Source organism: Bombina bombina, chromosome 1 (assembly GCF_027579735.1).
Source record: "Bombina bombina isolate aBomBom1 chromosome 1, aBomBom1.pri, whole genome shotgun sequence".
Classification (NCBI taxonomy): Eukaryota; Metazoa; Chordata; class Amphibia; order Anura; family Bombinatoridae; genus Bombina; species Bombina bombina.
The window spans coordinates 55433302-55448902 of record NC_069499.1 but is presented as its reverse complement, the minus strand read 5'-3'; the positions used below and the strand labels follow the sequence as shown (position 1 = coordinate 55448902).

At 40.1% G+C, this 15601-nt stretch overlaps 1 protein-coding gene across 1 annotated transcript in view; it reads left to right on the top strand.

The window, feature by feature from the left end:
* Positions 1-422: 422 nt before the first annotated feature.
* AHSA1 (activator of HSP90 ATPase activity 1) overlaps positions 423-15601 on the top strand; it is a 32358-nt gene continuing 17179 nt past the window's right edge. Inside the window, exons 1-3 of the mRNA XM_053697365.1 lie at positions 423-723; positions 5601-5791; positions 7920-8002. Of these exons, the coding sequence (XP_053553340.1) occupies positions 644-723; positions 5601-5791; positions 7920-8002 (354 nt within the window). The 5' untranslated portion in view covers positions 423-643. The remainder of the gene's footprint in view (positions 724-5600; positions 5792-7919; positions 8003-15601) is intronic.

Here is a 15601-nt window from a genome sequence, read left to right as displayed (position 1 = left end):
CATGCTCTATCTGAGCCATGATAGTTTAATTATGACTTGACTGTCCCTTTAAGCTCCAAGATGGCGGTGCCCTTGTAAAGTGCTATATTGAGAGTTGCTTTTAAAGAGAGTACAGGCAAATACAAAGCTTGGTGAGTAGTGCCCCTGATATTGTAGTTCCAGCAGCTTCATGTTGGCTACTGTTTATGCCCCATTAAAAACACTACAATTACTATGTACGTTTATGAGGTTAGGGAAAGTTACAGGAGTTTATCTATCACTTATTTGTTGTGTTATTGTCTACAACTGTTTGTTTTTATGAAACACCGTTGTATTCTCGTTCACTGATGAGCAATATTCCCTCAGAACACACAGCAGCCAGCCAGAGAGCTGTCAGTTGGTGACGTCACGCAGCGGAAAAGGCGGGTCTTGTTCTAGGACTTTGTGAGAGACTTCCGCCCCGGCGTTCTAGGGTTTTCTAGTAACTTCCACAGCTGAGGGGAATATCTGTGACAAGAAGCTGAGCGAGCAGTGAGTCTGCGGGACTGGCAGAGGAAGGACCGGGCCTAGGATAAGACTGGGAGTACAGGCACAGTCGTACCGAGCCGGGGAGCTTACAGCAGCGGCATAATCAGCGGTCACCCCGTGCGTACTGCATGTTAATATGGCCAAGTGGGGACAAGGAGATCCGCGCTGGATCGTGGAGCTGAGATCTGATGCCACCAACGTGAACAACTGGCACTGGTGAGATATCCCCCCTGACCTCATGGGTGCCGTGCACGAGCAGATGGGCTTATGCACGCACGGGCCGGGGACACGCGCAATATCGCTTCAGTCGGTAGAAAAAATTTATTATTTATTAATTGGACTTATTCGCATAATTATGTTTAAAATGCAAGCATGTGTATTTATATAATCTATATAATCCGTGTTCTCCAGACTTATTGATTGGGCGCGCAGATTTTATTTTACACCCAACTAAACATATTTAAATATATCATATTTTTTTTTTTCATAAATAATCAATAAATCTATTAAATGGACACTAAACCCTAATTTTTCTTCCCTGGTTCAGATCTAAGCTTAGGAGCCGGCCCATTTTTAGATTCAGAACCCTGGGTAGCGCTTGCTTATTGGTGGCTACATATATCTTATGCAGCCCATACATGCACCACTTTCTGGATTTGATGCCAGGGTGAACAATATCTTAGGGGATACAATCTAAATCCTATAACGGAGAGTTCTGGTTAATGATAATGTTATACATTGTTTTGTTTCTACCTATATTTGTGCACAAGCCTCTTCAGGTACTTGTATGTAAGTTTATTAGTACTCTAATAGGGATCCTGTTTAGGTAGCTTGATGCTAAGGCAGTGCTTATGCCAGCTCACATCCCATAAATAGCACAGGACAGGGTCAATGCTGAGCCATTGGTGGTCTGACATTTTAGCATGAACTGTTAGGAGTTCGTTTCTATGGTAACCACTGTTTGTTTGGGGTCTGTAGGGCTTTTCAGTCAGGTGATTCTCTATGGTTTTATACTGTTGCTTGTATGTTTAAAGTGTCCCCAAATACCTCATTAAACCTTTAAGAACATAACACATTAAACAATGACAAATAATTCTACTGTTATGGAAAAGTGTGTTCATACTTTTCCATTGCACGGAACCTTATGTATGTACAGCACTAGATCAGGAGAGGTCTGCAGAAAGTGAAAATTGTTACATTATCTTTCTTACAAAACTTTAAAGATGCCGCACAGGGCATTTTTTTTAAAGCTTCACATGAATTTGCATTAGCTTTGTGTCTTCTTCCTTTTTTCCACTTACATTATATGATACTCTAAATATATGGTTTTACACAATTAAACTATACTTCAATTTGTTGTGTTTAGTAAAAGTATTTTTAGTTATTATATGCAATTGTGTAACTTTATTGTGGAGCCCAATTAGTGTAGTAGGTCACTTGACATATTAATATGAAGTAGGTCTGTCATCAGGAGGCGGAGAGACCAGCTAGTCAGTACCATATCACGCTGGTTCAATAGAGCTATATTTTGTTGTGTGCATTCTTGTAACTTTTTGTGCTTTTCCTGTTAAATTTAAAGCTTAGGAGCCAGCCTATTTTAGGTTCAGAACCCTGAATAGTGCTTGCTTATTGGTAGCTACATTTAGCAAACCAATAAGCAAGAGTAACCCAGGTTCTCATCTAATAATGGGCCTACACTTAAAGGGACAGTAAAGTCAAAACTAAACTTTCATGATTCAGATAGGGCATGCAATTTTAAACAACTTTCCAATTTACTTTAATCATCAAATTTGCTTTGTTCCCTTGGTGGTATTTTTGAAAAGCTAAACCTAGCTAGGCTCAAACTGATTTCTAAACAGTTGAAAACCTCCCCTTAGCTCAGAGCATTTTGAAAGTTTTTCACAGTTAGACAGTATTAGTTCATGTGTGTCATATAGATAACATTGTGCTCACTCCCGTGAAGTTATTTAGGAGTCTTCACTGATTGACTACACTGCATGTCTGTCAAAGGCACTTAGATAAGGAGGCTGTCTGCAAAGGCTTAGATACAAGGTAATCACAGAGGTAAAAAGTATATTAATATAACTGTGTTGGGTATGCAAAACTGGGAAATGGGTAATAAAGGGATTATCTATCTTTTTAAATAAGAAACATTTTGGTGTAGACTGTCCCTTTAAGCTTTACGTTCCTGCTTATTAAAAAAAGATAGCAAGATAACGAAGACAAATTGATAATAGGAGTATATTAGATAGAACATGCAATTTTAAGCAACTATCTGAATTGTTCAAGAAAAAAAATTGGGCTTAGTGTCCCTTTTAAACCTAAAATAACTTCAATGAATTTTCTGTGCATACTAATAGCAGTGCCAGTTCCTGGTTTTGAATCTTTCTCCATTACTGGGCAGGCCATCTACAAACAGTAGGTACAGCCAATTATATGCTGCCCCAGTTGCCCTTCATATGCCTTCACTGCCCTGGTCTTTGTTTCAGAGACTGCAGTGTAGATCGTGAAGTACAATTGCTATTGTGTGTCTGTGGAGCAGGTGGTATGGAGAGAGGTTCAAAACCAGGTTAGAGCCATCTTTTGGTATGAAATGCAGTACTGCAATGCTTCACAGGCATTCAAGTTTTCTATTTAGTTTTATTAACCCTTTCGTGACAGGGTTAAAGTGTCTACATCGGAACACCTGTTCCGATGTAGACAAATTGAAACTACGCGATCGTGCATACGATCGCGAGATTTCAATTATTGGATCGCATCTGGGGGGCGTCCCTACAACCCTAGGAACGCCCTCCAGACCGCGATCAAGTCCTTGAAGCGCAGAAGGCTTCAGGACAGCCGTTTGATATGACGTTCTATTCCGTCATAACGGCTTTAAAGCCCAGTGTAAATATGACGGAATAGAACGGCATAACGGCGTTAAAAGGTTAAATGTCCATTTTAAACTGTTTTACCTTATTGTGTAAATATTTTGTATGTTCTCTAGTTGTTCACATGTATGACAGTATTTTGTTTTCCATGTTCCTTTTATTTCTTTGACTGTAAGAAATGATGCATAACGTAGTGATGGCCCTGTGTAATCAGATTATAACTATTCAGCTTCATTGCCAAAGTATTGCAAATGGGTTTTATTGGTTATAAAATAGCTGTAGTAGCCAGGGAGCCACTGGCACCTAGAATTTTACCCCTGGCTCTTAACTTTTTTTATTCTCTATATCTATATACCAGTGTTTTTCAACCAGTGTGCCGTGGCACACTAGTGTGCCGTGAGAGATCCTCAGGTGTGCCACGGCAGACTGACAACAGTGTGACATATTTTTTAAACTTTGCTTGTTTTTTACTCCCAGTGCAGGGGTAGTTTGTAGGAGGCATGGCATAACAGCACAATACATACAGTTTGTGTGTATGTATATATATATATATATATGCTGTATTAGGCTACAATGTGTGATTTTTTTTTTAATTTTGGGATGGTGGTGTGCCACAGGATTTTTTAATGTAAAAAAGTGTGCCACGGCAAAAAAAAGGTTTAAAATCACTGCTATATACAAATAACAACGTATGGCTCCTACATTTTAAACAGATTAGTCGACCCCTGATAACACAAAACTAGCTTAGTGTATATGAACTTTGATAGTGACCTATAGAAGCACAAACCAGCCACATTCTGCCATCCTCTGCAACCTAATATTTGAAAAGGAAGAAATATATTTAATATTAAAGGGACAGTCAACTCAAATTTTGTTATTGTTTTAAAAGATAGATAATCCCTTTATTACCCTTTCCCCAGTTTTGCACAGAAAACATGGTTATATTAATACACATTTTACCTCTGTGATTACCTTGTTTCTAAGCATCTTCTGATGGCCCCTGATCACGTGACTTTATCTAGTGACCTGCATTTAAGCCAATTAGTGCTGTGTTAGAATCCACGGGCGTCAGCACAATGTTATCTATATGGCTTACATGAACTAGCTTCTCCTGATGTGAAAAGCAAATACAAAAGCATGGGATCATGGGACTCTCTTTAGGGACTTAAAAATATACAGAAATTTAGAGGTTTAAAGGTTGTAAAGTATGTTAATACAACTTTTTTTGTGCAAGACTGGGGAATAGGTAGTAAAGGCATTATCTATATTTTTAAACAATAACAATTTTTTTGTTGACTGTCCCTTAAAATACAAGATCCACAAATAGTCCTTTTAATGCAAAAAATGTCTGCTAAATAATTTGCTTGATGAATGTCAATAACTTTTGTATTTGTGTCCTTTGCTTAATATGTTTTTACTAAAGTCCTCATTGGGAAATTATACACATTTCAACTCCTGAACAGGACACATTTGGTGATTGGTGGGTACTTGCATATAACACTAACTGGCTTTCCTGCTCTGAAACTGTAATGGCTTGTGGCTCCTAAGAAAGTATTTTAGGTATGTGTTTATGTGGGATTTCAGCACATAATAAGCAAGGTACACTAATGCAAAAATGACATTCACTAACTAATTAGAATGTTAATATTACAATAGACTATCCCTTTAACATTTATCTTTTAGTATTTGGTTTGAAAAATTTATAAAATGTTACCACCCTAAACATTCAGAAACAAGCTCTTTTTTGAGGAGGAGGAGTTCCTCTCAAAGGGGCATGAATGTTTATACTTTGGTTTCAAGGCTCAAATACAGAGTGCAGTTTTAAGATACTTTTCAGTACGCCTCTTATGAAACTTACTTCATTCTTTTGGTATCTTTTGTTGAAAGACATACCCAGGTTGTCTCAGGAGCAATATTGCACTACTGGGAGCTAGCTGACTGCTGTGAATTGATGCATATTGTTATTGGCTTTTAGATGTGTTCAGCAATCTCCCAGTAGTTCATTGCTGCTCTGAAGATGCCTTTAAATGTTTCACCCCTTTTGCAGGAGTTGGAACATTATTGCTGACATAAAACTGTATTTAGCATACTGCAGTATTTATTTTTTGTGCTCCCTTTTATTTAACGGTTTTTAATTCTAATATATGTTTCACCCGGAAAGTCATACTCTCCATTTCCATGGCCACTAAATATTAAATTGCATTTAATGTTCTCTTTTTGCAGGACAGAGAGAGAGGCCACAGGGTGGTCTACAGACAAGCTGAAGGAACTTCTAATGGGGGTTAGAGTAGAAAGTGAAGAGGGGACCTGCGAGGTTACAGAAGTCAGCAAACTTGAGGGCGAGGCATCAATTAACAACCGTAAGGGAAAACTCATCTTCTTCTACGAATGGGACATCAAATTGAACTGGACAGGTTAGTACTTCCCCAAGAGTTAATGTAAGATCATAGGAAGCATGTTGCAATGACTGGTTTGTGGCATTCATTGCAGAGTTTTTGTAAATGGATTCAGAGGAAACACACAAACTTCAAATTTCTCATATTCATTATAACAGCAGAATAATAGCAAGATGATTCATGGGTACTGGGTTAAAAACATGCCATCGCTTGTACAAAGCTAGAAACTGCAACAGCACGCCCTCCTGTCCGTGCCTGCATCCATCTCCTCCTCCCTTTTTTTTTTTTTTTTTATACTTGAAAAGGTTGTGTAATCTGGAATTCAGCGATAACCCCCCCCAACGCACACAGGTTTTCTATTCTGTATTGTTAGCCCTAAGCCCTTTTTGTCCCTTACATGTGAACTGCATCAGTCAGGAATTGTTTTGAGGAACAGATACAGGCCCACAATCAGTCATCTTCCCCATATTGTGTGAAGCCAAATTTAAACTGGTTACTCATTTGTGATGCCCAGATAGTTGTGGTTTGTTCTACAGTTGCACAATTGGCTGTTTAACATTATTTTTGTATTGCCCAGTTGCTGCCCATGGACTATTTGCACTAAAGTACCACTTAGTGGGACATGATGCCTGTTATTTAAAAGACGGGAGTCTGTCCTTTTCAAATTTGCTTTTGCTTATCCCTCCAACATAAAGGTGATCATTGTAAAAATAGTGATCACCTGCAGCAGCCAATTTGTAGTTTTGGCTAAGAGGCGGCTCTAATGGAGCACCATATGCCTCTTTGATGTAGAAGGACAAGTGATCTCATTGCAACGGTAATAATTCCTTCACAAATGGACAAGCTACCCTCATTTAAATGGCTGTTTAGCACCAACCCCACTATACTGGGAGATGTTGTGTGTAAGAAGAGGGGCTGTTTTAAATCTGATTTTATTGGGGAGGGGTTTAGACCCCTTATTTGAAAAATTGGTTTCCTCTTTGAATTTGTAGTAATCACAATCTCCTAATGTATTTACTTTGTTTCTTTAGTGGTTCAAAATAAACCCCCTATCTCTTTAAGGCAACACATGCACCAAAAATGCCTTATAAATGAGTTTTGCCTCCTTTCACATGAAGGATCTTTAATCCCTCTAGTTACCACACCACATAACTACAAACACCTACTTTATTTTTTATTTTTTTATCTCCCTTTAATTGTTCTGGGCTCCAAAATAGACTCCCATCTCCATATAAACATTAATGTAAGGCTGGTGAACCAGTTATGAAGGAGTAGAGGCCACATGCGCACTGATGGCTACATTTTGATGATCTGGTCGAGTTATGTGCATATTCATGGTGGTGGGCAGCCTGTCTGTTGCCCTTTCCAATACATAGGATTATGCGATACCCCTTGTTTTAATGCAACTCTTTCCAGCTATCAGGTGATGTCTCATAACAATAACATTACCTAATTTGTCCTATTTTATGGTATTTGGATACTTTAAATTGGACCTTTTTTTTTACCCTGTCACCTTTCAAAATAAATGTATTATAAAATATCTTGTTTGGATAGGGAAGTCTGACATTGTATAGGTGCCAAGTGATTTGTCTTAGTAGTGGTGATGTTGGCAATAAATAGCGTTTTGTTTTTATGTTTTAGCCTTTGTCCTTTTTTCGCTAATAAAGTGCAGTTTTCCAAATAAATTGGGGAACTAGATAAGTGAGAAAAAAACATTTGTTACAAATGTATTAGTTTTTAACACTAAAGGGTGTTCGGTTAGGGGTATGCACATTGCAAAAAGTTGCCTAATTTTGTGTAAAACTTTAATGGTTACTCTTTTCATAGACAAATTGCATGGTGGTGTAAAATACATTTTCAGATTTTTATTTTTTGATCAGTCATTTTTATAGACGTAGGAATAAAATCTTGAATTTTATTTATGTTTTGGTTAACTGATGCTAAATGTGAAACCATAAAGTGTCTGGAAAAAATAATTTAAGCTGACCCAAATAAGGGTAATCCATAATCAGACGTTGCTATTGGGTGCTCTGCATGGTATGTTTAGCAGACTCTGGTACATACCGTCTGTTGCTCTTTTTTGCTTTTGGGTTCAACTTCCTCTGACTTTTCCTAACAATTGAAACTTGTTTTTTTTTTATAATAGGTATCTCCAAATCAGGAGTCAAGTATAAGGGTCACGTGGAAATCCCAAATCTTTCAGATGAGAATGATCCCAGTGAAGTAGAGGTACAACTATCCCCTATCCTGTTTTAACAATGCTTTATTACTTATGTTACCTCCTATATCCACTCTAGCCATTAGATAAATCTACAGCTTCAATCTGAATATAAAATCAGGACAAAGTAATATCTGCTTGGTGGTTTTTACTTCACAAATGTGTGTTTTTTCTTCTGTTATGTGTGATCAGTCCACGGGTCATCATTACTTCTGGGATATAACTCCTCCCCAACAGGAAATGCAAGAGGATTCACCCAGCAGAGCTGCACATAGCTCCTCCCCTCTACGTCAGTCCCAGTCATTCTCTTGCACCCAACGACTAGATAGGATGTGTGAGAGGACTATGGTGATTATACTTAGTTTTTATGACTTCAATCAAAAGTTTGTTATTTTATAATAGCACCGGAGCGTGTTATTACTTCTCTGGCAGACTTTGAGGAAGAATCTACCAGAGTTTTTACTATGATTTTAACCGGAGTAGTTAAGATCATATTGCTGTTCTCGGCCATCTGAGGGAGGTAAAAGCTTCAGATCAGGGGACAGGGGCAGATGAATCTGCATTGAGGTATGTAGCAGTTTTTTATTTTCTGAATGGAATTGATGAGAAAATCCTGCTATACCGTTATAATGACATGTATGTATACACTTCAGTATTCTGGGAATGGTACTTCACCGGAACTACTCTGTTAAAGGTCACTAATCTTTTTAATAAGTATTATATCATGTTAAACGTTTTTGCTGGAATGTAGAATCGTTTACATTGCTGAGGTACTGAGTAAATAAATGTTTGGGCTTTATTTTCCACTTGGCAGTAGTTTGTTTTGAATTGTGACAGTTTCGTTTCTCTTCACTGCTGTGTGTGAGAGGGAGGGGCCGTTTTTGGCGCTCTTTGCTACGCATCAACAATTTCCAGTCAGCTATTATTATTTTTCCTGCATGATCCGGTTCATCTCTGACAGATCTCAGGGGTCTTCAAACTTCTTGAAGGGAGGTACATTCTCTCAGCAGAGCTGTGAGAATTTTTTATATTGACTGTGGATAAAGACGTTACTCAATAATTTTTATGTCAAATTAGTTATGTTATCTTACTAATGGGAACAAAACCTTTGCTAAAAGTTGTGTTGTTTTAAAGTTGATGCTATAACTGTTTCTCAGTTCATTATCTCAACTGTCATTTAATCGTTTAAGTACCTCTTTGAGGCACAGTACGTTTTTGCTAAAAAAGATTATAACCAGGTTGCAAGTTATTGCTAGTGTGTTAAACATGTCTGACTCAGAAGATATCTGTGTCATTTGTTCCAATGCCAAGGTGGAGCCCAATAGAAATTTATGTACTAACTGTATTGATGCTACTTTAAATAAAAGTCAATCTGTACAATGTGAACAAATTTCACCAATCTGCGAGGGGAGAGTTATGCCGACTAACTCGCCTCACGCGGCAGTACCTGCATCTCCCGCCCGGGAGGTGCGTGATATTATGGCGCCTAGTACATCTGGGCGGCCATTACAGATAACATTACAAGATATGGCTACTGTTATGACTGAAGTTTTGTCTAAATTACCAGAACTAAGAGGCAAGCGTGATCACTCTGGGGTGAGAACAGAGTGCGCTGACAATACTAGGGCCATGTCTGATACTGCGTCACAGCTTGCAGAGCATGAGGACGGAGAGCTTCATTCTGTGGGTGACGGTTCTGATCCAAACAGATTGGATTCAGATATTTCAAATTTTAAATTTAAATTGGAGAACCTCCGTGTATTACTAGGGGAGGTCTTAGCAGCTCTCAATGATTGTAACACCGTTGCAATACCAGAGAAACTATGTAGGTTGGATAAATACTTTGCGGTACCGGCGAGTACTGACGTTTTTCCTATACCTAAGAGATTAACTGAAATTGTTACTAAGGAGTGGGATAGACCCGGTGTGCCGTTCTCACCCCCTCCAATATTTAGAAAGATGTTTCCAATAGACGCCACCACTCGGGACTTATGGCAAACGGTCCCTAAGGTGGAGGGAGCAGTTTCTACTCTAGCTAAGCGTACCACTATCCCGGTGGAGGATAGCTGTGCCTTTTCAGATCCAATGGATAAAAAATTAGAGGGTTACCTTAAGAAAATGTTTGTTCAACAAGGTTTTATTTTGCAACCCCTTGCATGTATCGCGCCGATTACGGCTGCGGCAGCATTTTGGATTGAGTCTCTGGAAGAGAACCTTAGTTCATCTACGCTAGACGACATTATGGACAGGCTTAGAGTCCTTAAACTAGCTAATTCATTCATTTCGGAGGCCGTAGTACATTTAACCAAACTTACGGCTAAGAACTCAGGATTCGCCATACAGGCACGTAGGGCACTGTGGCTAAAATCCTGGTCAGCTGATGTTACTTCTAAGTCCAAATTACTTAATATACCTTTCAAGGGGCAGTCCTTATTTGGGCCCGGTTTGAAAGAAATTATCGCTGACATTACAGGAGGTAAGGGCCACGCCCTACCTCAAGACAAAGCCAAAGCTAAGGCTAGACAGTCTAATTTTCGTCCCTTTCGGAATTTCAAAACAGGAGCAGCATCAACCTCCACTGCACCAAAACAGGAAGGAGCTGTTGCTCGTTACAGGCAAGGCTGGAAGCCCAACCAGTCCTGGAACAAGGGCAAACAGGCCAGGAAACCTGCTGCTGCCCCAAAGACAGCATGAACCGAGAGCCCCCGATCCGGGACCGGATCTAGTGGGGGGCAGACTTTCTCTCTTCGCCCAGGCCTGGGCAAGAGATGTTCAGGATCCCTGGGCGCTAGAGATCATATCTCAGGGATACCTTCTAGACTTCAAATTATCTCCCCCAAGAGGGAGATTTCATCTGTCAAGATTGTCAACAAACCAGATAAAGAAAGAAGCGTTTCTACGCTGTGTACAAGATCTGTTATTAATGGGAGTGATCCATCCGGTTCCGCGGTCGGAACAAGGACAAGGGTTCTACTCAAACCTGTTTGTGGTTCCCAAAAAAGAGGGAATTTTCAGACCAATCTTAGATTTAAAGATTCTAAACAAATTCCTAAGAGTTCCATCGTTCAAAATGGAAACTATTCGGACAATCTTGCCCATGATCCAAAAGGGTCAGTACATGACCACAGTGGATTTAAAAGATGCTTACCTTCACATACCGATCCACAAAGATCATCACCGGTATCTACGGTTTGCCTTCCTAGACAGGCACTACCAGTTTGTAGCTCTTCCATTCGGATTGGCTACGGCCCCAAGAATTTTCACAAAGATTCTAGGTGCCCTCCTGGCGGTACTAAGACCGCGAGGGATTTCGGTAGCTCCGTACCTAGACGACATTCTAATACAAGCTTCAAGCTTTCAAACTGCCAAGTCTCATACAGAGTTAGTTCTGGCATTTCTAAGGTCGCATGGATGGAAAGTGAACGAAAAGAAGAGTTCTCTTTTTCCTCTCACAAGAGTTCCATTCTTGGGGACTCTTATAGATTCTGTAGAAATGAAGATTTACCTGACAGAGGACAGGTTAACAAAGCTTCAAGATGCATGCCGTGTCCTTCATTCCATTCAACACCCGTCAGTAGCTCAATGCATGGAGGTGATCGGCTTAATGGTAGCGGCAATGGACATAGTACCTTTTGCACGCCTACACCTCAGACCGCTGCAATTATGCATGCTAAGTCAGTGGAATGGGGATTACTCAGATTTGTCCCCTACTCTGAATCTGAATCAAGAGACCAGAAATTCTCTTCTATGGTGGCTTCATCGGCCACACCTGTCCAGGGGGATGCCATTCAGCAGGCCAGACTGGACAATTGTAACAACAGACGCCAGCCTACTAGGTTGGGGCGCTGTCTGGAATTCTCTGAAGGCTCAGGGATTATGGAATCAGGAGGAGAGTCTCCTTCCAATAAACATTCTGGAATTGAGAGCAGTTCTCAATGCCCTTCTGGCTTGGCCCCAATTAACAACTCGGGGGTTCATCAGGTTTCAGTCGGACAATATCACGACTGTAGCTTACATCAACCATCAGGGAGGGACAAAAAGCTCCCTAGCAATGATGGAAGTATCAAAGATAATTCGATGGGCAGAGTCTCACTCTTGCCACCTGTCAGCAATCCACATCCCGGGAGTGGAGAACTGGGAGGCGGATTTCTTGAGTCGCCAGACTTTTCATCCGGGGGAGTGGGAACTTCATCCGGAGGTCTTTGCCCAAATACTTCGACGTTGGGGCAAACCACAGATAGATCTCATGGCGTCTCGCCAGAACGCCAAGCTTCCTCACTACGGGTCCAGATCCAGGGATCCGGGAGCGGTTCTGATAGATGCTTTGACAGCACCTTGGAACTTCGGGATGGCTTATGTGTTTCCACCCTTCCCGCTGCTTCCTCGATTGATTGCCAAAATCAAACAGGAGAGAGCATCAGTGATTCTAATAGCACCTGCATGGCCACGCAGGACTTGGTATGCAGATCTAGTGGACATGTCATCCTGTCCGCCTTGGTCTCTACCTCTAAGACAGGACCTTCTGATACAGGGTCCGTTCAAACATCAAAATCTAACTTCTCTGAAGCTGACTGCTTGGAAATTGAACGCTTGATTTTATCAAAACGTGGTTTTTCTGAGTCGGTTATTGATACCCTGATACAGGCTAGGAAGCCTGTTACCAGAAAGATTTACCATAAAATATGGCGTAAATACCTATACTGGTGTGAATCCAAACGTTACTCCTGGAGTAAGGTTAGGATCTCTAGGATCTTGTCCTTTCTACAAGAAGGCTTAGAAAAGGGTTTATCGGCTAGTTCATTAAAGGGACAGATTTCAGCTCTGTCCATCTTGTTACACAGGCGTCTGTCAGAAAATCCAGACGTCCAGGCCTTTTGTCAGGCTTTAGCTAGGATCAAGCCTGTGTTTAAAGCTGTTGCTCCACCATGGAGTTTAAACTTAGTTCTTAACGTTTTACAGGGTGTTCCGTTTGAACCCCTTCACTCCATTGATATGAAATTGTTATCTTGGAAAGTTCTGTTTTTAATGGCTATTTCATCGGCTCGAAGAGTCTCTGAGTTATCAGCATTACATTGTGATTCTCCTTATCTGATTTTTCACTCAGACAAGGTAGTTCTGCGTACTAAACCTGGGTTCTTACCTAAGGTAGTTACTAACAGGAATATCAATCAAGAGATTGTTGTTCCATCCTTGTGTCCAAATCCTTCTTCAAAGAAGGAACGTCTTCTACACAATCTGGATGTAGTTCGTGCCCTCAAGTTCTACTTGCAGGCAACTAAAGATTTTCGTCAAACTTCTTCCCTGTTTGTCGTTTATTCTGGACAGAGGAGAGGTCAAAAAGCTTCTGCTACCTCTCTCTCTTTTTGGCTTCGTAGCATAATACGGTTAGCCTATGAGACTGCTGGACAGCAGCCTCCTGAAAGAATTACAGCCCACTCCACTAGAGCTGTGGCTTCCACTTGGGCCTTTAAGAATGAGGCCTCTGTTGAACAGATTTGCAAGGCTGCAACTTGGTCTTCGCTTCATACTTTTTCCAAATTTTACAAATTTGATACTTTTGCTTCTTCGGAGGCTATTTTTGGGAGAAAGGTTCTTCAGGCAGTGGTTCCTTCTGTATAATGAGCCTGCCTATCCCTCCCGTCATCCGTGTACTTTTGCTTTGGTATTGGTATCCCAGAAGTAATGATGACCCGTGGACTGATCACACATAACAGAAGAAAACATAATTTATGCTTACCTGATAAATTCCTTTCTTCTGTTGTGTGATCAGTCCACGGCCCGCCCTGTTTTTAAGGCAGGTAAATATTTTTTAAAATTATACTCCAGTCACCACTTCACCCTTGGTTACTCCTTTCTCGTTGATTCTTGGTCGAATGACTGGGACTGACGTAGAGGGGAGGAGCTATGTGCAGCTCTGCTGGGTGAATCCTCTTGCATTTCCTGTTGGGGAGGAGTTATATCCCAGAAGTAATGATGACCCGTGGACTGATCACACAACAGAAGAAAGGAATTTATCAGGTAAGCATAAATTATGTTTTATTGTTTTCCATTGTATCCTCTTACCGTATAGCTTAAGGTTTCCATACAACCTTTACGCTTTGCTATTGCTTCTATGTTCTTCTTTTGTACTTTCTATTGTCTTATTTTTGTATTTATTACATTGGGAGTCCTTTTGATTGACACATACTTTTAAGTAACTCACCACTCACCCTGTCATTGTGGTACCTGAGACTTGCATATTAGAGAGGTTTGGAAAAACTGAATATGGGTAATGGCAATAACTCTTGTTGTACCCCTCTAATAAAATCTCAAAGGGACAGTCTACTCCAGAATTTTTGTTTAAAAAGATAGATAATCCCTTTTTCTTCTGTTATGTGTGATCAGTCCACGGGTCATCATTACTTCTGGATATAACTCCTCCCCAACAGGAAATGCAAGAGGATTCACCCAGCAGAGCTGATATAGCTCCTCCCCTCTACGTCAGTCCCAGTCATTCTCTTGCACCCAACGACTAGATAGGATGTGTGAGAGGACTATGGTGATTATACTTAGTTTTTATGACTTCAATCAAAAGTTTGTTATTTTACAATAGCACCGGAGCGTGTTATTACTTCTCTGGCAGAGTTTGAAGAAGAATCTACCAGAGTTTTCTACTATGATTTTAACCGGAGTAGTTAAGATCATATTGCTGTTCTCGGCCATCTGAGGGAGGTAAAGGCTTCAGATCAGGGGACAGCGGGCAGATGAATCTGCATTGAGGTATGTAGCAGTTTTTATTTTCTGAATGGAATTGATGAGAAAATCCTGCTATACCGTTATAATGACATGTATGTATACACTTCAGTATTCTGGGAATGGTATTTCACCGGAACTACTCTGTTAAAGGTCACTAATCCTTTTAATAAATATTATCATGTTAAACGTTTTTGCTGGAATGTAGAATCGTTTACATTGCTGAGGTACTGAGTGAATATATGTTTGGGCATTATTTTCCACTTGGCAGTTGTCTGCTTTAAATTGTGACAGTTTCGTTTCTCCTCACTGCTGTGTGTGAGAGGGAGGGGCCGTTTTTGGCGCTCTTTTGCTACGCATCAAAAATTTCCAGTCAGCTACTATTATATTTCTTGCATGATCCGGTTCACTGACAGATCTCAGGGGTCTTCAAACTTCTTTGAAGGGAGGTACATTCTCTCAGCAGAGCTGTGAGAATTTTATATTGACTGTGAATAAAAACGTTACTCTATAATTTTTTATGTCAAATTTAGTTATTGTTATTTACTAATGGGAACAAACCTTTGCTAAAAGTTGGGTTATTTTAAAGTCGATGCTATAACTGTTTTTCAGTTCATTATCTCAACTGTCATTTAATCGTTTAAGTACTTCTTTGAGGCACAGTACGTTTTTGCTAAAAAAGATTATAACCAGGTTGCAAGTTATTGCTAGTGTGTTAAACATGTCTGACTCAGAGGAAGATATCTGTGTCATTTGTTCCAATGCCAAGGTGGAGCCCAATAGAAATTTATGTACTAACTGTATTGATGCTACTTTAAATAAAAGTCAATCTGTACAATGTGAACAAATTTCACCAAACTGCGAGGGGAGAGTTATGC